The sequence below is a fragment of the Trematomus bernacchii genome, unplaced genomic scaffold (genome assembly GCF_902827165.1).
Source record: "Trematomus bernacchii unplaced genomic scaffold, fTreBer1.1, whole genome shotgun sequence".
In the NCBI taxonomy this organism is placed as follows: Eukaryota; Metazoa; Chordata; class Actinopteri; order Perciformes; family Nototheniidae; genus Trematomus; species Trematomus bernacchii.
This window is the reverse complement of record NW_022987828.1, coordinates 10140996-10165793: the sequence shown is the minus strand read 5'-3', so window position 1 is coordinate 10165793 and position 24798 is coordinate 10140996. Positions and strand designations below refer to the sequence as shown.

General features: G+C 39.6%; 1 protein-coding gene across 2 annotated transcripts in view; it reads left to right on the top strand.

Moving 5' to 3' along the window:
- LOC117499874 (cGMP-dependent protein kinase 1) overlaps window positions 1–24798 on the top strand; it is an 83392-nt gene that overhangs the window by 6388 nt on the left and 52206 nt on the right. For both annotated transcript variants that reach the window (XM_034152529.1, XM_034152528.1), the window contains exons 2-3: window positions 2241–2407; window positions 19210–19323. In XM_034152529.1, coding sequence (XP_034008420.1) covers window positions 2241–2407; window positions 19210–19323 — 281 coding nt within the window. The remainder of the gene's footprint in view (window positions 1–2240; window positions 2408–19209; window positions 19324–24798) is intronic.

Below are 24798 nucleotides of genomic sequence, written 5' to 3'. Positions count from 1 at the left end.
AGAGAGGGTCAATGAGGCACATTTCCAGAGGACTGGAGGTCAGCTTTGGAAAATAATGGATTTCCTATTTCTTCAAGTTCGTTTAGGGAATTATAGCCCTTTATAAAGCATCATTAACCCAGTTAGCATCATAAGGATCAACACGTTGTTTTCCTTTATATCTAATGTCTCTGCTGAAAAAGAGAGCAGTTTGGACAGAACATGGATTGCAGGATGGGAATTTTAAAATAGGTGCAACACCTCATTCCTCACTCAATTCCCAGGAGACTTGTTCTGACACTCAAAGGCGGTATAAAACATATCTAACAAAAATCCTCTGGATCAACCTGGTTCAAATAAATGAAAGTCCTGAGTGGCTTCGCTGTCGCTTTCATCTTTGTATTATCTATAAATGCCTGACAAAGGAGTTTCCTAAAAATAAAGGCAGAAAAGGCATGTCCACAAATGTTTGTCTAGAGGCATATACATGGCAAAAACTCAATATACTAGGATTTCTGACCGGGTACAAATTCAAAGTGTGTTTTCTCAATAGATTGACACAACAAGCTAAAGTTGGTCTCCAGTCATTTAGCTCCTCACTCTCATTCACAATTATCTCTGCTGTCAAAATAAAAGCAATGCCTTTTGGGAATCCACCAACCTTGAAACTGTAATTGAAAATTATTCTAATTGTTGAATGCAAAACACATCTTATGAGAACCTTGTTTTTGGAATTTGTTTGCGTGCTATTTGAGAAAGAAATCACTCAGCTGATGAAAAGGATGATCTGTAGATGCTTGCCAAGGTTAAGAATGTATATGCTAGCTAAGATGAGCATCCTTTGTGCATCCTTCACAGCTTTGGCAGTTTTTCTTTGAAGGAGAAAGAGTATCACAGATCACATCAATCACAAATGTGATAAATGGGTCTCCAGATTTGATGGAGAAGCATTGGTGTGACCTTAAAAGTTCAAAATAAGCTCCTTGAAGAATTCTAAGACAATGAATATAAATAGATTCAGATGAACAGGGAGAGGGGATTGTTTTAAAAACATAAACAAGCGCATAGTTCAAAAAAATAAACCCTGGGCTCTGCTGATAGTTTATCATGGCAGATAATAAAGTTTAGAGCGTGTTTGTGTAGCTGTGTCGTTTGTGTAGGCTGGCAGGAGGGCGAAGTGGTGGAACTGCTTTATAAATGCCTTCCAGTTTATTTGCCCTTTTAACTTTAAGCTCCTCAGGTGATCAGCGTCAACAATGCACCCATAAATACGTTTCTGAAAAGGGCACAGAGCGAAAAAAAACAGACTTAGAATCGTACTGCAAAAGCACTGGGGATGGAGAGTGCTTTAAAGGAATAGAAGTGTAGCTTCTGAGGAAGCGACTACTTGTTGGATTAACCCTGGATCATATTTTTAACCTTTTTTCTTCTTCTATCTGACACTCAAAACTGGCCACACAAACTGGACTGAGCAACTCTGACTCCACTGAGGAAGTGCTTCAGTGAACCATTTATCTTTACTCACTTTTTGGAGTCAAGTCCGCCTCCGATTTCTCTGCCGTCTCCTCAACGTTTTCCACCTCTGCTGCGCCAGGCACCTGCAGACAACACACGCTGATGAACAAATGTCTCTCCTCCATAGATGTTACATAGCATCTAATGTGTTTTCCTCGATCGAAATGATAATTTTACATAATGTCTCCTGTATCCTGCTTACAGTGCTCGGTGTACAGCGCTGAAAATTGAAGACTGCACATTAGCTCTACTGTTAATCACATTTTCTCTCGTTCCTGTGAAAAACATACTTACCTGTGGAATGGCCTAATGGCCCCACAGTCTGAAGGCCTTTCAGAAGTGCTCCCTGAATGGGAACAATCTATTTCCATCAAGCATGGATTTAGCTTTTATTGACTTGTTTGGAGGGAAGAAAAAACTGTTTGACCTTGACGTCTTTGAAATGAGTGTATGTTTTTTTTTAAAAGCCACTGTGCAGTGTCAGTGAGATTAAATAATACAAATGCTTGCCTGTTGAACTGGTCAAAATGCTTCACTGGATTTGAGAGAACAATTCTATCTCAAGAAATTACTATTGCAACAACACATCATCAGTAGGGTAAAACTAACCTGTCTCACGACGGTCTAATCCCAGCTCACGTTTACACTAATCTCTCACTCTATTCTCATTAAGTCCTTCTACTATATGGAAACAGAAATGCTGTCTGAATTTGTTTTTTCATAATTTGTTTTCACCTTTTCACCAGGTCTAAGGATCTGATCAAGGAGGCCATCTTGGACAATGACTTCATGAAGAACCTGGAGCTGTCGCAGATCCAAGAGATTGTGGACTGCATGTACCCTGTGGACTATGGGAAGGACAGCTGTATCATCAAGGAGGGCGATGTGGGCTCGCTGGTCTACGTCATGGAAGGTAAAAAGCGCCCATGCACAGAAGTACAATGTCCAACCTGCAATGAAATTAAAGCCACAATTCAAGAGTAGAACTACTTAAACAAGATGCATACACCTTTAAAAACAGATTTAAAGCGGGGACATCATGAAAAACTCCCTTTTTAGGTGCTTGTGCAGAGATAATTGGGTATTTGAATTGTCTACCTAACCCTTAAACTGTGAAAAAAGACAACCCAGTTTGTGTTGCAAACAAATCTGAGTATTCTCTGCAATTGCTTGAGAAAACCTTTGCAATATTTATCGCAAGACAATCCAAGTAGACTAGGTTTTTTCGGGAGGTGGCCTTAGAGACAGGCACAAAGAAAAGCTTTTTTCAGACAGAGTGAATACAGAGAATATGCACAGTATGACTACTGAGAAAAAAACATTTTAAAATAGATAAAAATGTGTTAGTAGAAACTCAAAATACAAAAATTCAACTAAAAATAGCATAATATTTCCCCTTCAGGTGGATCTGTAGGGTTCTGGAGAGCTTTAAGAGCTCAGGCTTGACAATGACAGAAAGGAGATGAAAGGGCATTATTGATGTGTTTTTGCAGTGATGAACTAAAAAATCCAAACTACTCTTTGGGAGCCTGTATGATTCACTCATGACCCATTGATTTTATTTTGTGAGATGCTGTGTGCCTGCTGAGTCCGTTCTCCTTCATTCGTTTTTAGCAGTATTGTTTCAGCATGAGGTTTTTCTTTTTATCTTTTTTATAAAATGAGTGTGGATGATACACAGTGTGAGCGCTCTGATGGCAGGAACAACAAAAGGTTCATGCTGGCGCTGATGGGATTTGTGAAAGGGCATTTTTGCTGCTTTATTTGTCAAAACCGATGCTGCTTTAAAATGTTCAGAGAGCCATTATTGCTTACAAAAGATTTGACCTCAAGGAACATGGCCTCTGTCATTGGCTGCACAATAAAACTAATCACCAAAGTGCTGAGCCTGGAGATTTACTGACAGATTAAAATAAAAAACATATCATATTCTGATCGCTACCTCCGTAAAACCTTAATAACTTGCATTTAGCTCTCACGCTCAATTTCATCCCATGTGTATTGGGAATGTTCTTTGGAAGTATTATTTTTAATAGCCTAAGAGACAGAACAGCTAAAGAGAGGGAGAAGGCAATAAGCTGAATCTTGTTGGTTGGTATACACAGCATTTAACCCTTGTGTGGTGTTCATATTTTTGTTATTCAGCCAGTGTTCGTGGGTCTGGTGGACCCGCTGCCTTTTTGGGTTTCAATTAAACAAAATCAAACTATTTTATGTTAAAATACTCAACAGATGTTTACTTCATCCCAATTACAAGCAATATAAACAGCATATATGGTTCATATTTGCCCTTTTACATTTGTTAGATCACATGAATGAATTAAATTGCTACTTTTTTTTTTGCCCGCTGACTGGCTGGCCTTGTGGCTCATCTTTTTTTTGTAACTAGCTGATGCTCAATCTCATCCTCTTCTTCAAAGTCACTGTCAGACAGAAATGTGATTGAATGTCATTCTGAAGCCTCTTCCTCTTCCTCTACATCATCATCAAATGGTTCTCTCTCTTCCAGAATCCTTTGCAAGACCCTCTGAGCAGAGAATCTTTTGGCCATCTTGATCAGTTGTGAAGGACCCAAAAGTGATGCTTTATTTATTGTGTCTTGCCCAAAACTTGCAGATGGGATAGAATAGAAAAATTAAGATTGGTTCCCGCAAGACATAATGCGGGAATGTGAGAGCAGACAGGTCCGAACATCCTGTATATAATATAAATGTGTAGGGGGGGGGGGGGGGGTACAGTGGGTGGTCATTGAAAATGTGTTCTGATATATGTATTCACAGAAAATGAGCCACGGCCATTGAGTGTGAGTTTGAAAAAACTATTAATTATATCATTTTTCTTGATAAATAAATAATGAAAACGGGTCCCACAGACCCGAACACCATACAAGGGTTAAAGGTTAATATTTTACTAGGAAGCATACAGATATTGATTGTTGTTGCTCATTTTGTTCCTGGCCGTCTACTTTGTTTATTGGGTTCATTCCTGGATGCTCTATTCGGCCATGCAATATTAACCCTTAGATGCACGAGTGACTGGACCCTACACTCTTCCATAAGTGGGTCTAAAAGGACCCGTATTAGAATAATATGTGTTTTTATGCAATTTTTGTCATTTTGGTTAAGAAAAATCTCTTGTATAATATTTAGTATCATATTTTGGTTCACACTAGAAATATTTTATATTTAATTTTTCACTATTTATAATTTTAGAAATGTCTTTTACATTTTGAAAAAAAACGTTTTCCCATAGGATTCCATAGAAAATGCATGCGGGTCAGTTTTGACCCAGCTTGGGGTACTAATACAAAAACTACAATTTCTTAAAATGTAAATTAAAAATGTGAATGGCATGATATCCAAAACATGTTTTTTGAGGAATAGCTGGAATATGAAATGATACATTTTTTTAATTACAAAGATACTTCAAGAAAACCACCCTAACCCAAAAAGACCCACGAAGCTTGGGGTAGTAATAAAAAAACTACAATTTCTTAAAATGTATAAAATGTAAATTTAAAATTAGAATGGCATGATATCCAAAACATGTTTTTTGAGGAATAGCTGGAATATGAAATGATAAAAAAATGTAATTACAAAGATACTTCAAGAAAACCACCTCACCGGGTCCAAAAAGACCCACTTATGCATCTAAGGGTTAAGAAACAATCTGTGGAAAAGTACAACAATTATAATGTATTTTCTATGCCAAGATACACATTCAACCACAAATCTATACATCTATAAATACATACTCTCACCTGGCTCTCGACAAGCAGAGACAGGTAGGGTTTATCACATTTGAAGGGGCTCCAGAGACAGCGTCTGTGTTGGGATGCCAGCAGAAGTGTTATGGCTGCTTTCTGTCTTTAGTGCGTCACTGAGTCTGAATTCAAAAGACCTTTTTGTGGCGCTTCTAAGAACTGTGACTGTATTAGGGAGAATACGCTTTCATAATGATCAGTGGACCAACAGAGATCTTTGTGTTGGTCGCTATGACTAAATTGCATACTGCCACCTTAGAAAAAAAGATAAAGGAAATGATATAAAGTGCAATAAAACTGAAGTATAAGTGGTGTTCTCATTCAGTACAGTTGTCCTTATACTAAACATGTTAGCGTTGTTATTGAGTGCCTAATGCAGGATGCGGGTGTTTCACTGCACAACAATGCTAGAGTGGCTGTAGAATCTCATATCATATAAACGTCAGAGGGGCCATTTTTCTGCAGATGCAAGTACTTTTGGCTTTTAATACCGCTGTGCTTTAGGGAATTGGTACAATTAGTTCAGGAAAGGCCCTGTGAGTACTTCCGTTCACATCCCTGCAACAAAGTCGTCACTTGTTGCTCTTATCTCCAGACTGCAGAGAGAAGTCAGATATGTAAAGAGACTCGCATGCAACTGGCGTTATGCAAAGCAGATGCAAAACCAAACGGTGGCCTGTACAAAAGTCACCAGAGAAGAAATGTACTGGAGAAGTACTGGGCACCGTAACAAAATACAGGATTGTGTCTTCAATTCCCCGACAATAACCGATGAAATGAAATCAGAAACCACATCTTCAATGTCTTTTGTTTGGAAAGTTGTGAATGAAAACGATTTTTTCCAGAGAAAGTGATGAAACAAGTCCCCAGGTGCTGAACCGGTGTTGTAAAAACCTGTCACCCCGGATTGTAGGTGCTGAGTAGATTTGAATCTTTCCTTGCAATAAGGTCTCTGATAAAGCCCATTGTACCAGAGATGGTTCGTCATGCTGGGCCACAAATGAGCAAATATCTCACTGACATGATGAATGGCCTCTGGAGTGCAACATAGAGACAAAAGATAAAGATCTGTCAGAGAAGTAATTGTTCAGGGGCTTTGTGATTTCCTCTCTGACAGAGATGAAGGAAAGACCTGGTGTGTAATTGAAAAGGGCTTCCATTCAAAAGTGGTCATATCTACAACACTGATATTAAATGTTTGGGTAATTATTTCCCATTTTGGGTCTGTCCGCATCCCTGCTTAATTGTTTCCCTTGCCTGCAGTTTTGCATAAAAAACTAATGTTAAAAGCATTAGCCAAGGGTCGACGATTGTGCGCCAAGGTCTGTGGAAGCCCATCACAGTCAGGGACTTTTTAATAAGCGCTAAAAGGATGTCTAAGTGTGCCATGCCATGTCAAACACGCAGCTGCATCTGCTCCACATTGTTCCTCATTTTCCTAGCAAGTGAAGTGCTCACTATTCAGGCAGGAGTGTCATTTCTTTTTGAGACTTGGCAGGCTAATCATTAACCGTATTGCCATGGGGCTGACAGCCTTCATCGTGTAACCATATGAGGCCCAAGTTAACTTCACCACTACAAAAAACAGAATAATTGTGCATTACATTATAACAAAAAAATTCAAATACAAAAGCATTTGCATAACTTACTTTCCCCTAATAGAGAGACTATACTGATGTGTCAGAGAATATCACAGCCTCCCTGTTTAAACCTCATTGAAGTTAGCATTTGTTGCTCGTGCACCTGATAATTAAAGATCAGACAAACCGGAGCTGCAGAAACTGAAAGGATCCTGGCAACGGCTCGCAGCCATGATGAGGCTGTGGCAACTGAACGTTTGTTTTATTTTGGTCGCATCCGCTGGGCTGTGACTGACGGTTCTCTTTAAAATACTGATTGCAACAAAAGCTCAAGTTTCCATGGAGATGAAAGAGGCTTTTGATTGGATGTGTTGTTGGAAGACCCGTACAGGTGGCTAATGATGATATAACAAGTATAATCACATCCAATTACTCTCAACTATTTTTCTTCTTGACAGTAAAACACATTGATTTCCTTCATAGTCAACATTCAACTTAATCTACTGAAACTGTGTATGCTAACACTCAGCTTTGGGTCCACTTAATTTAATGAGCTTAAGTAATGGGAAGTGAAAAAACCTGACAAATATAAATGTGAAGCTTTAGGTGTCATTTTCAATATGATAATGTTTATGGCTGAAATTTATATTTTCCTTATTAATGAATAATGGCATATTTATATTGCATGTTATCCCCCCGCCACTGGTTTAAGACCTAAAACATGCAATGTATAGTTAAGGAAACACAAATCTCCATATAAGAAGCTGAAACTAGATAGTTTTGGGCATCTTTAAAAGTAGATATATAAATATAAAAGCCCTTAGATGGTTCAATTAAATGGTTTGGTGTTTTTGTTGTGTTCTTCTGTTTGACAAATTGATCATGATAACAAATGTAGAGTATGGGGTCTCTCCTGAGCAGGTGTCCTGTTTGCTAACTTTACATGTAAATATTCAGAATTTTCATTTAAGACGAAGATGTTTTCATTTTATTCTTCACACTGTGTGAGAAATAAGTGAATAAAAAAAACAGGGACAGCTATCGACTTTACATTGCGTAGTTATGATCTGTTAGGGAGAACGAGATTGGCCCTCATGTGTATATTTTCTGAGTTTTACTAGGTGTACAGGGAGGGTAGAGTGAGAAGAGAGGAGCAAGAGTGGTTATCTTACAGAAAGAGTCATCTCCAAACCCCAAGTGCTCACTGCACACTGACAGGTTGTTTGACAGGTTAACATATTCAATGCAGCCATTGATGCTCTGGAGAACATTTTATTTTGGTGGAGGGGGATTTGAGAATACGACTAGGATTTGACACTTTCTCAACACAAATTGGACAGTGTACCAATTATTTTTATTTGACCTGCTGTTGGGTAAGACAAATAGAATATTTTTGACAGATTGATTCATGAAAAACCTCAAAGTGAGGTGAGAATTAAAAGGCATCCTTTCATGTCTGAATGTGACAAAAATGAACAATATGCTGTTTTGAGGCTTACGCTGAACCGCTCCTGGCAGTCATTTTCATCTTCACGCTGCTCTTCCTGAGATATACCTCTGAATAACAACGAATAGCAATGTTTACCCACTCTGACACTAGCTTCTCTCTATAAGAGGACTATTTGACATTTTTTACCATATGATCTGACACTCAAGACATGATTGATTGTGTCTAATTACATTTATGAGCAACATTAGGGAACGAGAGGCAGAGATATCTGTTTACATTTCAATTCAGGGCATATTTTATTCTGTGATAATCCCCTTTAGCTTCCACTATCACCTCTCTGTCACATTGTACCTTACAGGCAGAGTTATTGAACCTGACGTGAAAACAGATCTCTAAAGCTCCTTAACATTCTCTAATTTAATTATTTAGTTAGAAATTACAAGGGAATGTTCAGCCTTGGTATGAAATGTATTAGTTATTTAACCACAGCATCGTCTTAACTCATGGCTACCAGCCAAAAGACCCACCAGTCTGCCAGCTGGTATCAAGCTGGCCATTTTCTTAAAGAATGTGTCTGTGAGGCTCTGACAGCGGGACACGTCCTCTCGCTGCGCTATAGGAGTTTTCAGAGAGATGTCCTCTGTGCTCACTGACCAATGAGGCAGAGTAAAAGGAGATGGGCTCCTCTCCTCTCGAGCAGAGTATAGAGATGTAATCAACAGGACCACCTGAGTGTGACTCAGTATACAGGAACTATAGTGTTATTACTACAACCACTGCAAGACACTGCTGTGAAACAATTAGACATTCGCATATTTATAAGCTGAAATGAATAAAGATTGGGTTACAGAAAACGTGAGTGCACAAACCCACTGCGCCGCATTGTTGCCTGGCAACTTAACTAATGCAGCTCGGGAAAGTAAAATGTTGAGGCTCACAGATCTTAGTTTGATCGGCCCCGGAGAATACAGCATGTAGCCAACAGTCAATAGAACAACTGCTCCCTTTTGTATCTCGACAGCAGCCAATAGCTGTTTAATGATGAACGGTAACCCGCTGCTGGGGCTCAGACTCACCCCGCCTGTTCAAAAGGATTCTCAGGGGGACTCAATTTCGACTTCATGTACTTGGGACTAAAATCCAATGCAAGATCGACTTTGTGTGAGTGTGTGTGTGTCTTCCTAACATGGCATGCAATACTATTATGGTCTCGAGATTGAGTCACATATAGCTGGCGGTTTTCTCTCGTAATGACTCTAACAAGGTTGTTGCTGCAGGTTTATTAAGGGCGGAAAGGGTGAGCGGTCTGTAATTGGAATGACATTCAAAACACTCCCCCCGGTTATCTTCCACACATGTCAAAAGCAACAGTGAAGATCAGGTGATTACCCTGTGTCCCTCTCCACTTAAATGTGGTCCCTTCCTTTAAAATGAAAAGGCAGCAAGTGCTACCTCCAATGTCACAGAGATGTACTGTATATACCTACAGCATGTGAGTAGCTCTTTTCATTCACTTCACTGACAGCAGCTGTTCAGGCATGAACAATTGATCACCGTGATACAGCCTGCAGAAAATATTTCTACCTTCTGGCGTCTTTGCGATTTGATTCCTGATTCGAAGTGGAACTTTAACTAGATGGAATGCCTCTCTCAGGGATCAGCGCAACATCACAAGTGGATTTTGATTTGTATTCATGAAAAGCAGAGAAAAGAGAGGAAAACATGTGGACAGCTTTCTAAATATGACAATAAATTCAGTTGGCGTGTTGGTTTTAAAGAAGGTGGGTAAACATCCACCTGCATTTGCTGACATAAGAAAAGCCTAATGATCTGAAATACCTCCATCAAGAAGAATACATTGTCAGCTAATGTGCCATTTATGTGCAAATAGTGTGCATGCGTGTGCTGCAGACTAAGCAGTGCAGCATATGCCCTGAACGCCAAGTGAAAAAATACTCTCTGTCTGGCAAGTGTCTTTTCTCATTTACCCCCTTTGCCTTCAAGTTATTCCCTTTGTCACTTTCTCTCTTTGTCATTCTCCCACTCCACTTCACCCACACACATGTTCAAGTCAGAAATGCAAAATGTTAAAAAACTGAACCAGATATATGCACTTCAGTTATTTGTCCGTCACTCCTCCTCACCATTTTACTTTGACCCCAATCTGTCCTCATCTTTCCGCTCATCACTTCTTTTTCAAAACTGTCTTTGTATCTCTCCCCCACCTGTCCATCTTACCTCATTTCCATTCTGCTTTTCTCTTTGTATTCCCGACCTTTTCTTTCTCCATTCACCCCTTTCTTTGTTTTCTCTTATTCTCTCCGATTATAGTGAGATAGCCCTTTATTTTTAACCCTGAATAAGAATTGATCCCCATTTTCACTCCACAGAGGCTGATGAATAAACCCCAGAGCTGGAATTAATGAGTGATTTGTGAATCATCCCTGAGCCTTCCTCCTTCCTTTGTGGTTAATGATGCTTTTGAAAGTTCCTCATCTGGAAAGACGATGAAAGAAACTGTATATGTGTGTGTGTGAAAAATTAGACGAGCACAGGAAGAGGAAGGAAAAGCAGAAAGAGACAAAACAAGCTCACGAGCATCATACGAGGCGAATATTATGCAAATGTAATGTTCTTTGCTTTGATTTACATAGGTATGAACTGAGCTGTATAGACTATGTTTGTGTGTGTGTGTGTGTGTGTGTGTGTGTGTGTGTGTGTGTGTGTGTGTGTGTGTGTGTGTGTGTGTGTGTGTGTGTGTGTGTGTGTGTGTGTGTGTGTGTGTGTGTGTGTGTGTGTGTGTGTCCATGGGGATGTGATTGGCCATAGACTTGGAGTGATGCTCAATGTCTGCTGTGACTGGATAAGCTGTGTGTTTGCCGAGGTTCACGCTGAGGATACAAGATAGGGCCCGAGTAATCTGCTCTGCTATGGTGATGGTACCGTGTGAAGATGTCATGCCTAGAAGATGTCATGCCTAGAAGCTATGTCAGTTTTTGAGACTTTATTGTGAACAGAGAGTTTCATCAATCAATGTCACTGGAGTGAAGGCTTACAGGAGACTTTGAGATAAGGGTTTCTTTCAAATGACTCTTCTCTCCCTGCACCCTGTGTTCAAATTCATCTCTCTGATCTCTTTTTGAACTTTGATTGCTACCGTCAAATACCCCAGCATGGGAATCCCTACGTTTTCTTTTGTGCGAAGTACATGTTACTGTTGTTAGCTGACCATGTGTTTGTATTCATGAGTTACGCAGTGTTGGGGTACACATACCCAGATATAAGAGAACATCCCTGTTTTATGACTACAAATACAGACTTGTTTTAAGCTTGATAATTAAGCATTTTTCTTAAATGTTTTGATTTTTAAAATGAAAACACACGCTGAGAATGTTCAGTTAGGTGCTGAAGCTTCTGTTTTCAACCATTAGAGCGGCATTTAATCTTAAAGGGGACCTATCATGCAAAATGCACTTTTGTACGTCTTTTATACATGAATATGTGTCCCCGGTGTGTCAGGGAACTCACCAAGTGTCAGAAAACACAACCCTCTCTCTTTTCCTCCATACCCAAATCTCTAAAAACGGGGCTGCAACGGAGCTGATACAGACTGTAGTACATATGCCAGGCCTTTAGTCTGCCACAAAAGCAGCGAAGAAGACTTCTCACAGAATCAGCCCAAAAACAGGGCTGGAAAAGAGCAAATAGAGCGAAATGAGGCATGGCTCAAATGCATGATCTGTTTGGTATTTTGAAAAAAAAACTTCACAGACATGTTTTATATAGGTATGGCCCTACAATATATTATTCAAATATAGCATGATAGGTCCACTTTAAAGAAACATGGACAAATGTAAAGTTAGAAATACTTTGCAGCCCTTAACATGGCTCTATCGACGGCAATGTCAGTCTGTTGTCCACCACTTTGCTTCAGATTGAAATATCAGCAGCTGTTTGACGGGTATTATATTCGGAAATCCTCCAACTTTCATCCAGTACCATAGTCAGGTCAAATCGTTAAATGTGTCCAATACTTTGGTTTATGCCAAAAATAACTAGAGCACTGATGCCATTCCCAACAACCTCAGCGTGACAAGACTGGTTTTCTGGTTTAGTATGATTCCTTCTATGCTTAGAAAATACACAATGTGTATGTTTGTGTAACTATTTGTGTCTGACAACACTGACAGGGAATCAACACTTCATGTCTGTGGTGACAGTGGCTACTGAAATGAGAGCAGCCTGCAGAAAAGAGAGAGGCCCATTATTGTAGCATTTAAGATGCCGTATTAATCTGTATTCTGATGTTGACGCTGTCTAATTAAGACTTGTCTGCGTAAAAGATACAGTATGTGCACATGGCATAGACGTTAACTGCTAATTACAACGCTGTGATTTGCTCCTTGAATACAAAATGATCATTTTCACCGCCCCCTGCTCAGGCTATCAATCAGCTTGTCAACACAAAAGCCATAATCCGAGTTTGATGGGGAGAAGCAGGGAGGGAACCTGGACCATTATAATATTTTAATGAAAAAAAAGATATAAAATAGGGGTTCTAGACACAGGAAATTTAACTATCTGTCTCACTTCGAACGCCCTTTTATCCTCAGTAAATGATGTTTGCGATGCTGAGTTATAAGCAGACACGTGGCACTTTAAAGTGCTTCTGCTGAATCCCCGTCTCCAAGGTAAAATGATGTAAAAAGGATGAAACGCACTGTCGCAAGTATTCTGTCGGCAGCACGTTTTTTGTCTTTAGGTTCTCACAAACCACTTGTAAAGAAGCTGCAATTTCCCACTGTGCCGATGGCAGGGAGCCCTGCGTAAGGGTGCCTCAGTTGAACTGAAAACATTTGAAGTGCTCTCATCTCAGCTCACCTTTAGCATCATGTGTCGGTCCTCATCTTCCTCCCCTGCTGTCCCTGCGTTTCTCCTCATTGCTGCATTCTTGCATCTCTCACTTCACTTGCTTTTGCACAGCTTCTTTCTTTTGCTCTTATTGCTCCTGTAATGAAAACAGCATACATTTAGTGTGTGACGTCAGCTAGTTTGCTCTAAAAGCGAAGCCACGAAGCGGTGAATATACAAAACTGTCTTTACTTGTCAGGTTGGTGAACGGAGTCCAATGCAGCCTTACAGATCAAAGAAAGCTGAGAAAAAAGTTTTGACAGTACTTTATTTTTCATTTTGAATCAAGCCGGCATTTCCTATTTGGCTCAGAAAGCTTTGTGAGTAAAGAACTGACCAATGAGGTTCCCAAAGTTTAAGGCTGATTATTCGAAGGCTTGTGTGCGTGCAGAAGTTAAAACGTTTTGTTATCATTTCTTTCAGTATTAGTGCTATATAGCTGTGCAGTAAAGAAACTACAATCGCCCCCCCTCCATCTTCAGATTCCTGAAGCCGCAGAAGGCAACACAACTGCGCCACACGTTTATTGACAGAGAGCTGTTGAGAGTCAACAATGTTGTTTTTTTTGGAGATGACGCTGACGTGCCGCTCTGCAGAACAGAGATGGAGGACTCAGGGCAAACATCAAACTGTGTTTATGTTTACAGGCTGCCACTATTCACCCACTCTAACAATATCTTCACGTAGCCAAACAGAGCCAGTTGTGGCTTAATGATCAGCAGTATAACACTATTTATATAGATACAAATATCATAGTATGTTGGCCTTGACTGGATAATAACACTTGTTAGTGTGTGGAGGCTGTTTGTGATTTGTATGACATTCAGTTGTGAATTTGTTTTTCTTCCAGTCTATGCATTCTGTTTAAAAGCTGGCATTTCCAGTCCCAGATACAAATTAAGCTACAGTTGTATTATAAGTATATGAATATTTGTAGAATTAGTTGTCTGAAGGTCAAAATGTTTTTGAAATGTTTTGATTTAAACATTACAAGGAATTTTTTTTGATGTTACGAAATATTCTTGCTCCAATCCATATGAGCTGGCTTTTAACCTTCCAACAACAACAACAAATATGACGACAGATATTCTAAGCTTTATTCAATAAAGAACAATCTTCACATGTAACCAAACCAAGACATACGGTTCAGCTCCTAGCAGCCACCTACAGCGTGTGGTACAGGTTGTAAACAGCATCAGATGTAGCCGTTACAAAGCTAAGTTGCACTCTGATGTTGCTATCAGTCAGAAATGCAATATACAGAACATCACTGGGAGACAGGCACTCACTGTCTGACAATAACGGACAATTTGCATTTCCCAACTCTACCACACACTGCTGTTACTTTCCATGCATCACTCTGCTGCTTGTTTTTCTCCGCCTGTACGCACTGTATACACCTAGGGATTCTCTGAAGCAACAAGCTTGAGTGTTAGTCAATTTCAGTACCAGGAGACTCTAGGCTTAATACAAGCCTGTCCCATTCTGAGCCAGCCTCATTGATTAATAACATAGCAAAGGTCTAAATCTCTCTCTTTGTTTTTGTTCTTCTTTCTGGCTTCGGCTTACATCTTATTTTCTCACACTCTAGGGTTTGTTTTGTTTTTAACAGGAAGTAAAATAATGCTGCAGAACAGCTTGTCTTCATTATTGAACCATGGTCACAGTTCTGTGATCAGGATGAATGACCAATGAGTCATTTAAAAAAATAAGTCATTAATTAATCTCAAACTCAAATGTTAACGTCCAGCTGTTGTAAGAGCTTGTGAAGCAGAGAAGCTGCATTCATTCTGTAATCTATTCACTTTATTTTCATTTTCTGATGTCCTGTTGGGTTGATTCATGACTCTCATTCTTAATGATTGGGCAGCTATGAATATTTGTTGAGCTGGAAGTGTTTTTGAGAGGTCACATTGTGTTCTATGAAGAGCAAGGTGAAAACACAAATAACTGCTCAGTCAAAGGCAGTCAAACTCGAATGAGCTGCAATATATAATATCTTTCAAACCACATATTTGTATTAAAGCAATAAAAGGGCAGATGGTCGATTTTAAACCTTGGACATTTCTGAATCCATTTCCGTCCCCTATGCATAGATCCCACGCTCGAAAAAAAGAGCTTACAGCTTCAGTCTTGTTTCTCCCATGGCCTTTCCTCCAAGAATCAGACAGGAGGTGACAGACATATCATTGCCAACCTGAAGTTACTTTAGCAAAGTGCCTACTCTAGCTGTGTTCCACCGAAAACCTCCAGTGGTAATGACACCCTTTCTTTTGTCAGTGGGAGCATGATGCAACCATGCTCAGCTTGATCTACTATCAGTGTGATGCTCTCACAGATAGGCACAGAATCGGGAAATCAGACCAATGAGCAGCACCGGAAGCACAAGGCCTATAAAGATGGGATGGTGGTTACGTGTTATCCTCTAGGGATCTCGAACGTCCCACACATCCTGTTTCTTTATATGTATTTTGTGCTGCTTGACAAACATATCACTATCGCTGAAAGAAGAGGGAGAATTAAACAGTATCCTGTGACTGACCCCTAAAAGTCCACTTTATTTATAGACACAGCATAATGGCCTCAGTAATGGCCAAGACTCCATGTGGAAATCAACAAATGTCCTTTTATCCACATTTTTTTGGGAGAAGCTTGTGTCACATGCAGCTTACAAAGGCAAAATTGAGTAGACTCATTAAAGAATTCCTCTATCTCTGATCTAACCGGGTAATTGTAGCCATAAGGTCTAGAGAGAGAGAGATATAAATAACTTTTTATTTAGTTAGATATCTTCCACATCACAGAGGATTATATAAAATCACCCCTGTTTAAGGGTTAGTAGGGGCACATTCGCGTCGTTTTTTAATCTGTTTTATATGTCTTCAGCCCGAGTGTGAGATAACGTCAACCCAAAAGTACGCAGCCTATTGATTTGAAATGCAGCCAGAATCATATCTGATCTTGAGCCAGAGGGAAGTCTGCTCCGAGGTCTGTCCCAGTGCCCTGTAATGAAGAGCGAATGGCTGTGTGCATTCAAATGATAAGCCATTAACACTTCTACACTGCCTCAGGGGCACAAACCTGCTGCGAGACACTGACAGGGAAAAGCCCTAATGGCAGTTAACATTATACACGCCATATTGCATCTATTTGGAATTTATTAGCAGTTCCTCATTGATGTGTTTGCTAATTTGCCTGTAGGGTTTTGAATAACATTTGAATTTTGCGTGCATATGTAAGCAGAGGTGAATTACCAGAGACCGTGGAGCTACTGTAATAAGTATTAAAGCCAAGACATATTGGGAACAAAAACAGGAAATGAGCTGGACAATGTGTTGGCGTCAGTTCATAAGAACTTCTGGATGACAGTTTTATAAAAAAGACCATTGGTTGGAATCCAATAAATAAAAATGTGCTTAGTTAATTTCCTAGCAATTCCCTCATAGTCCAAGTCATTCCAGCCGCTGGGCTCCAACTGCTCACCAGGGATTAATTACCTGGACAACCACAGGAAATTAGCTTCGCCCATAGTTGGGGGTAAAGTTTTTGCTAACTGATGTGTGGTTTTCTTTGTCCTTACATGAACCCATTCACCATCACCACACAGCGCTGTTATTAAATCTCAGAAGGCCTTTCATTGCAGTAAATGAAGATGTTTGCCTTGTGTCCTTTTGAATAGGGCAGATATTATCTGTATTGATACCGAAATATATTACATCTATTTGTATCTGTTTGTCACTGCGGCCACTTTTTTTGTTTCTTTTTCTTTAAAGTTCATGTTGCTACTCTTTCCCAACGATGTTTGCTTTGCTCATTTTGCTCAATATGCACTTCAAATAATGTTTTCAATTAGTGCTAGGCAGTCTTTACTACTCAGAGATCAACATGAACTCTATACACACTGGGTTGTTTTTAAGCTATTCATCATCCATTCTCTATTACACCTAGGTTTAATAGTTTCTGATAAGGGCTATTTGGCTTTGAGAGATGATGAGCCACACCATCATCACAACCCCCACCCCCCCACTGTGCGCCAATTAGTCCGGCATATTGGTTTGGCGCAATCAATTCTCAATGGCCATTCTCCAGATGTAATGCTTGCAGCATAATGAGTTCAATGATTAAAGTCTTTGTAGATGTAGAATTGTAAGGCTAGATTGATACTTCAAAATAATTCAGCTTTACTCAGTTCACAGAACATTTTACAGTTGTTCTTATCAAAACGCAACAGGGGTTTGCTCTTTCCTGACAAGTCCTGAGATGTAGAGGAAGTTGTATTTTATGCTCAAGAGAGCGAGAAATAGGAGCTTGTGAAATAGATAATAGAATGAGAAATATATGAAACTGCAATTGAGGACTGAATTTAGCATAGTTACTGATGCTGTTTTGAGCAGATTCAGACTCAACAAGTTTCTGAAATGAGTCGTCTGCTGATTATTTGCCATGATTACTAAAGTGAAACAAGCATTTGGGTGAGAGATATATAAGACATTTATTGTGTTAGCTTCAAATCAATCAAGAGAGCTTGTGTGAGGGAAAAAAGCTGAAAATAAAGATGCACAAGCAATGCATTGTTAAACTCCTGAAATGCGAGACAAGTTATTTATTTATCTCGAGAAGTTTTTCCATTCCACTGAATAGATAAGAAGCTCTGCAGGAAGCCCAGACGGGTAAAAAGGCTGTCAAACATATGCAGGGAAAACTGCAGGGAGGTAGAAGTTAGATGGGGAAACGCTGTAAGAGCTGAATATATTCTCTACGTGTAAGCTTCAAGCTCGGTGTTAATGGATGATGTATTGTCAAACAAGGCGGAAAAGGTGCAGGAGTTCCAAGTGTAGAAAATAATTCGTTCTTACGTGTTTTGGAGGCTATCTTGTCAAACAGTTTCCTCTGAGCATCGCTTGCATGCTTTTATCATCTGGCCGTATTTAATCAGTATCCTAGATCTGACGTCATTTGTTTCCTTTGGCTTTTGGCTCTCTGTGAATCATAGGTATGGTTGTGCTGGAATGCAGATTTTTGAAGAAAGTACACATTCTTGATAAGGCTTTCTTAAACAAAACAGCCAATCCCAAGAGCTTCATATGTTTCAACTGGAATTTTGCTTATATAAGTAATGTACAAAGGCGTTGTACAGACACCTATGTGTGTGTTTCTTTAATGCTTGTATGGATCAGGAGCATAATGTGATGTAACAAAAGTATAAGAAGCTTGTTAAGCAAACCACAATGTGAAAAATCTGGAAGATATTAGGACATGGAAATCAATTTGACCCTGGTCATAGTGCTAACAAGCTTCTACATCCGTGAAACACACATACAACAATTTGCATTTATCCAACATTGACAAGCAGAGCAACGATAAGTGGATTGAAGAGGATTTCATTTCCTTTTCTCTGCTATGCTTTCGCCATAGTACTCACTTGTGGCAGTGCTAATACCTACTGTTGTTATTGGAATATGTTAGAATAATAGGATCAAAAGAAGTTAATTATTCTTGAAAAATGTTTGGTCTTTATAAGCCAGAAATGCTAGGTAATGTTTTTTAAGGCACATGTACTGTATGTCTACTTTGAAAACATATCTTAGTGGTGACTATTTTAATCCTTACCAATGGAATAATATTTGAAAACACTTTTTTGAGAATGTTTGAAGCTACCAGCCCTTATCTTAAGGCATACCATTATGGTGTCTGTGAGTTAGGGAGTTTAAAGCTTTATATTTCACATTGGTACTGCTGCTTTTCTCCCGCACATGGTTGGAAGGAGGCTAGTAACCCTTAGAAACTCCACATTGCAAAACAATCTTATTTGTTTCCAGCCCAGTGAGTCAAGGGGCATAAGCCCTCAGACACCTATCATCCAATCCATTTGAACACTGAAACTTTGTTTGCCACACTTAATGAATGTAGCAGAGGACACACACACTTGGGTAATCAGGCGGGCAAATGAATGGTGCGATTTGAATACAATTATGCTTAATGGTGTACCTTTATTTCTTTGCATGTTTCAGACGGGAAGGTGGAGGTGACGAAGGAGAGCATGAAGCTGTGCACCATGGGACCGGGGAAGGTGTTTGGAGAGCTGGCTATTCTCTACAACTGCACCAGGACGGCCACGGTCAAAAGTGAGTCTGGAAAGAAATCCAGAGTGATCCCATCAGTGTTAAATGTTCACATGTGGCCCAGGTGACAGATAATGCCACCTGTTCTCACACACACACACAAGTGAAAACTGTTCCCCTGGTATGGACGATAAGGGGTCTTTTTGCCAGTAGGATCAGTCGTACGTTGACTCAGAGAGAAGGATGACACAGTCGCACTTTAGCACAGATAACACTAGCCTCTCTGTGTTTTCTAGGCATGCACCGTATGGATTTCTTTCAGCCTATATTGATAACCCAAAATGACCTGCTTCTCATGGCAGATACCATTAAGATAACGGATTCATATTTAAAAAAAGAAGTGTATACCCTGTGGTTTGTTTACACCTGAGGTAAAGAAAGAGTAGTGAGACCTTGTGATCAAAGATGGGTAAAATAATAATCCATAGCTCTGACAGCAACACCAAACAACAGTTCCTACTCTTAAAATGTTCATTTGTTTATTTTAGTTAAGTACACAAATCTATATTCTGTGGTCCAACTCTAAACATTTTGATTAACGTCCACGCCCTAGCAACAACTTGTTTCAATCTTGTTCTTCTTCTACTCCGTGTTTATTTGTGGAATGCTAGCCAACTTGAAAAGGTGCATACCACCACCTGCTGTAATAGAGAGTGTCGATGTTGTGCTAGTTAAGTCAATGAAAAGCACGTTTGTATCATTGGTCTATGACTTTCCAGGAATAATATCTCATCATTTACATTTCTCAATATTTGCCGATATTCTTTGTGCATCCCTAGTGTTTTGGAAACTCCCCCGTGAGATCTGAATTTCAAGGTCTTACTCTTTCATGAGCCAAAGCTCCTGCTATGAAGGATGCACACTGGAAGAGTATGTGGTTTGTTAGACTGGCAATTTGAATAGTCAGTCTAATAGAATTAGAAGAGGAGACTGAGAAAGTACTGGACAGATGGTGGACTACGCACATTTGAGACCTAGTGTGTTGGAAGCAAGTGTGTCAGGAAGAGAAAATGTGTGTTTATGTAAGGCAGGAAATGGGAAAAAGCTGGAAATGTGTCTTAAGACAGGGTAATAAATAAATAAAAAAGGAAAATAAGATAAGGTCTGGTGGTTGAAGGCGTGCAGACAAATTGAAATAAATGAAAATCGGCATGTGTCCAAGCGAAGACCATAACGTACTACAATAATTCAGTATAATAGCCGTTTGACCTGTATACAATCCCACACTCTGTGAGCTAGTTGATTTTTTGCGTGTGACCCCGGTATGAATGCAGGCATGAAGGGCAGTGGGGGGGGGGGGAGTGGTCCCTCTGGCCTTTATTTGAGGGTGTCAGCGAGGTTGCACTCTCCTTATGACCCCTTTCTAGTCCCATGATCTTCTACCACTGACCAGCCTACCTGACGTAAACCCCCAGCTCCCGTTGCTATGGCAACAGGTTCCCACAGGGAGATGAGCCAACTCTTCTGGGATAAAATATCCCCCTTCCTTACAGACGACAAAGTGTCTTATTTATTTTGTATATTCTTTCGCCTGCCACCAGCCCATTGGCAAATGTACGGCAGCGCTTTGCGGGAGAGGTGGCTGGCTAATAAAAAAAACTCAGCATGGAACAAATGATGTAACTGTCTACATTGGCTGAAGTGTGTTTACAGTCTAACGGGGTCACAGGCAGAGTCTCAGAGGGTGGATGGTTTAATGCATGTCTCTACTGTACATAGTTAAGCAATAAGAAATGTAGTCGCCACAGGATATCAGAAGTGACGGCCTCCCATTGAAATGCATGGGGGTTCAGCATCCAATCAACACATTGAAATTGATCTGTGGAACCCTGTAGGATGATAGCCATAACGAGTGTGTAATGTCAATTTCCATCTTATGGTCTCCTAAGTCTTAGCATGAACAATTACAGTATAATTAAGATGATTAACCTGCTAATGTGGACAGAATGCCACCTCCATCCTTTAACTGCAAATGTGACTCAAAATATAATGACATTATTGCTATCCGTGAAAGATTATTGGAGTCATTTGTCTAATAAGAAAACTCCTTGAAACAATTACGAGCCATTATGAGCAATAATTAATTTAGAGAAATGGTTTGCTGTCATGATTTGAATACAGTCAAACCAATCAGGAAACACTGAAGGCCTTTCCACCGCAGACGGTTTAGGTAGCCGACATAATGATAACATTAGCAGTGTTTGTTTGTTTCAATTGTGGTGCAGTGTGCATCTTTTGTGCCAGTGACAGTAACATTAGCTTGAACTGTTCTGTTTCAGACGCTTTTAGTCCTTAAGCACCCTAACAGTGATACAGCATATATGAACCAGGCCATTGAAAAACATTTCCAAAGCATCCCACAGAGTTTTGATTGTCTTTTCCATCTTGCAGGCATGATGTGCTTTCCGCTTTTTTGAGCCCATTATGAAAATCACTGACTAGAAACTAGCTTGATTTTGGAAATTCATCACTGCAAGCACTGTGTCTGTCTGCTGGTTTTCCAAATCAATCTTCACTTACAACAAAGGGATAAAATGACTTTGACAACAACAACAACAACAACAACAACAACAGCAGTTAGAATGTGATAGATTAAGCATTCCACACTTAATTTCAATTCTCTGGAAGTATGGGGGATGAAACAGTGATCGCCTGAAAAGGATGAAAAACATGTTTTTGGATAAGGTTGGTGCTAATGGCATGAGCAGAATCTATCATTTATGGTACAACGTCTAACGAGCAAAAAGCCTAGATAAAAACACTTGGCAAAACAAATAAATAATACACTTAGTCTATTTTAAAGGTTTCATTTCTGGACTGTTTAAAACATGTGTATTGAACCCCTTCTTTTGAAGGAACTTGTGTAAGTATTAGTCCAATACATTCATCTGAGGCATATGTATTGCAGGGACAAGAGCAAAATTGAATGCTAACAGGAGGATTGGTTGAGTTTGTATTCATTCTTGCATTTCCATGTATTTACCTGGATAGACTGACAGGGATTTCGTTTACCATCAACCCAGTCCTTTTCAGGTGGTTTCATGTGTGAGCACTTGCTTGGACTTTCCCAGGAGGAATAGATGCTTTAGAGTAAGTTTGCCCTGGCTGGAGAGTTTCGAGCAGCACTTACACCCAGCCTGCGTAGTGTCCACAACAAGCTCCCTCAGTCAATATGTTGTGTTAAGTTCCAGGATACAGACACTTAAGTGTAGAGCTATGGACACATTTGGGGGATGGCTCTGCCAGCAAATAACGAACGATCTCCTGTGCAGCCTGAGAGAAAAATGTTGCCTTCGTGTTAGATGTTCCCCTTGCAATCAAATCCATATCACATTTCTTTCACATCACAACGACCCAGAAGATGCTGGATAAAGAGAAGAGAGGAAGAAAGAGTGAGAGATAAAAGAGAGAGGTGATAAATACAGGACAGCAGTGACAGCAAATTGAGGGAGCTATCTCAAGGGAAAAAGGACATAATGGGTATTTATTTGAAAAAGAAGAGAGAAATACGGTGGCTGCTAAAACAAGTTCTTTTATTGCATGAAATGTCACTGTTTCATGAAGGCTTGGACAGCATAACAGAAAGCAATTCAGCCCGGCACGGCATTAAGCTGCACAGCAGGTGACAGCAGTAAGCATCACTGCGCCACATGACAATATAGGGAACCATCAACAAAACAATATTGTTGCTTTGGCTCCATCTATTTCTTGAAAATGTCCACTTAAAGTTGTGGATCCTAGCATGTAGTTACAAACATAATAGTCACTTTTTTTTTAGACAACGTGCAATTATTTTAGTAATTGATTTATTCATCCATTGTTAATTAAGTAATTGTTTGATGAATGAAGAAACAGGACCCTTCGCAGCAATTTTCTACAGCTCAGTGTGATATCTTTAATTGCTTTATTTTGTAAAAACTAATTGTCAAAAACACAAAGATTTTCAATTTAAAATGATATAAAAGAAGGAAAAGCAGCAAATCCTCACAATGTCATAACATTTGTTTGAAAAAGTAAATAACCGAAGCAATTGTCAATCGATTCAATAATACATTTGAACACATAATCAACACCCAACAGGAGTAAACTTTACCTTGTCGGCTACATGGCTTCATTTAAACTTGTCAACAAGCCCTCACTTGTTCTGAACTTACTGAATGTCAAGCCAATTCTGTTTGTGTTCCTTATTAAATATGAATCCCTATAGATCACATGTGTCAAACTCAAGGCCCGGGGGCCAAATCAGGCCCGTGGTGGATTTAATTTCGGCCCACAGGATAATTTTTAATTACTATTAGATCTGGCCCGCCGGTATATTGCACGCACACCTTCACTCAATCCTGAGGCCTCAGAGCCTGACCCCAAACATTGATGAACTTGCACCCAAGATGAGATGCCAAGTATCTGGCTTGAACTAGCATCACAGAGCAGCAAACTGAGTTTCAATGGATGTTTCCTTCTGCACTGTTTTTCTTGAGACAACAGGGCATGTTTGTTTTTTTCTTTGAGGGAAATAGTTTTTTTGAAGCTGTTGTTGGCCTGTGGAGAAATGTAATTATAAGAAATGACTCCGGAAAAGCTGCAGATAGAGCCATAAGAAATTAATGCAACTGATTATTTAATATTTAATGTTGTTTTTATAGGCAATCATTTAAGCTTTGTTAGTCCCATGTTTAATATTTGCAATAAGTTCATTTCAATACGTTTTTTAATAAACATCGAACCAGTCCGGCCCTCGACTAGCACCCATTTTTTAAATGTTGGCCCACTGTGTATTTGAGTTTGACACCCCTGCTATAGATAGACCTTTCACAGAAAAATCTAGTTCTTTCCAACAGCTTGTAACCAATTCCAAAGTATTTCAAACTTTTTTTTAATGAGATTTAATTCAGAATACGAAAAAATAAATGTTCATGTTCAAATAGCCCTTTCTTAATGATAGGAAATTAAATAATAAATGAGGGCAAAATGTGATTGCTCTTAAACACATGACTAGTTTGTGAAAGACAGCGTGCGTACTGTTTAGTCACTGAGGCTCCAATCAAGTGTCGCAAATCCTGTCATGTTGTGGAGCAGTCCTCTCATACAGAGTGAGGTCACCGCCAGTCACTCTTAACAAAATCAGAGAGACTGATTATCTGTGTGCTCCATCTTAATGATAGGGTGGGGGGGGGGGGACCAGTCTCGAATATCAGTACAGAAACTCAGCTGTGCTCTTAGTTGGGATAATATGCACACCTGAATGTTTTTACATGTGATACGATTATATTTTCAAATAAAAGCAATGAAAGGATTCATGGTAAGAAGTACAATGAGCATATTATGGGATTTCTAGATCTCCAGATCCTATTTACCACTCAAGTGTATGGATGGGTATTTGCCATTAGAAGCACATTTGTCTCACTTTCTGTCAGTATTGCCACTCAATCCCTCAAACAAACACACATACAGAGCAGTTCTGCAGGTAGTGGGGAAAAC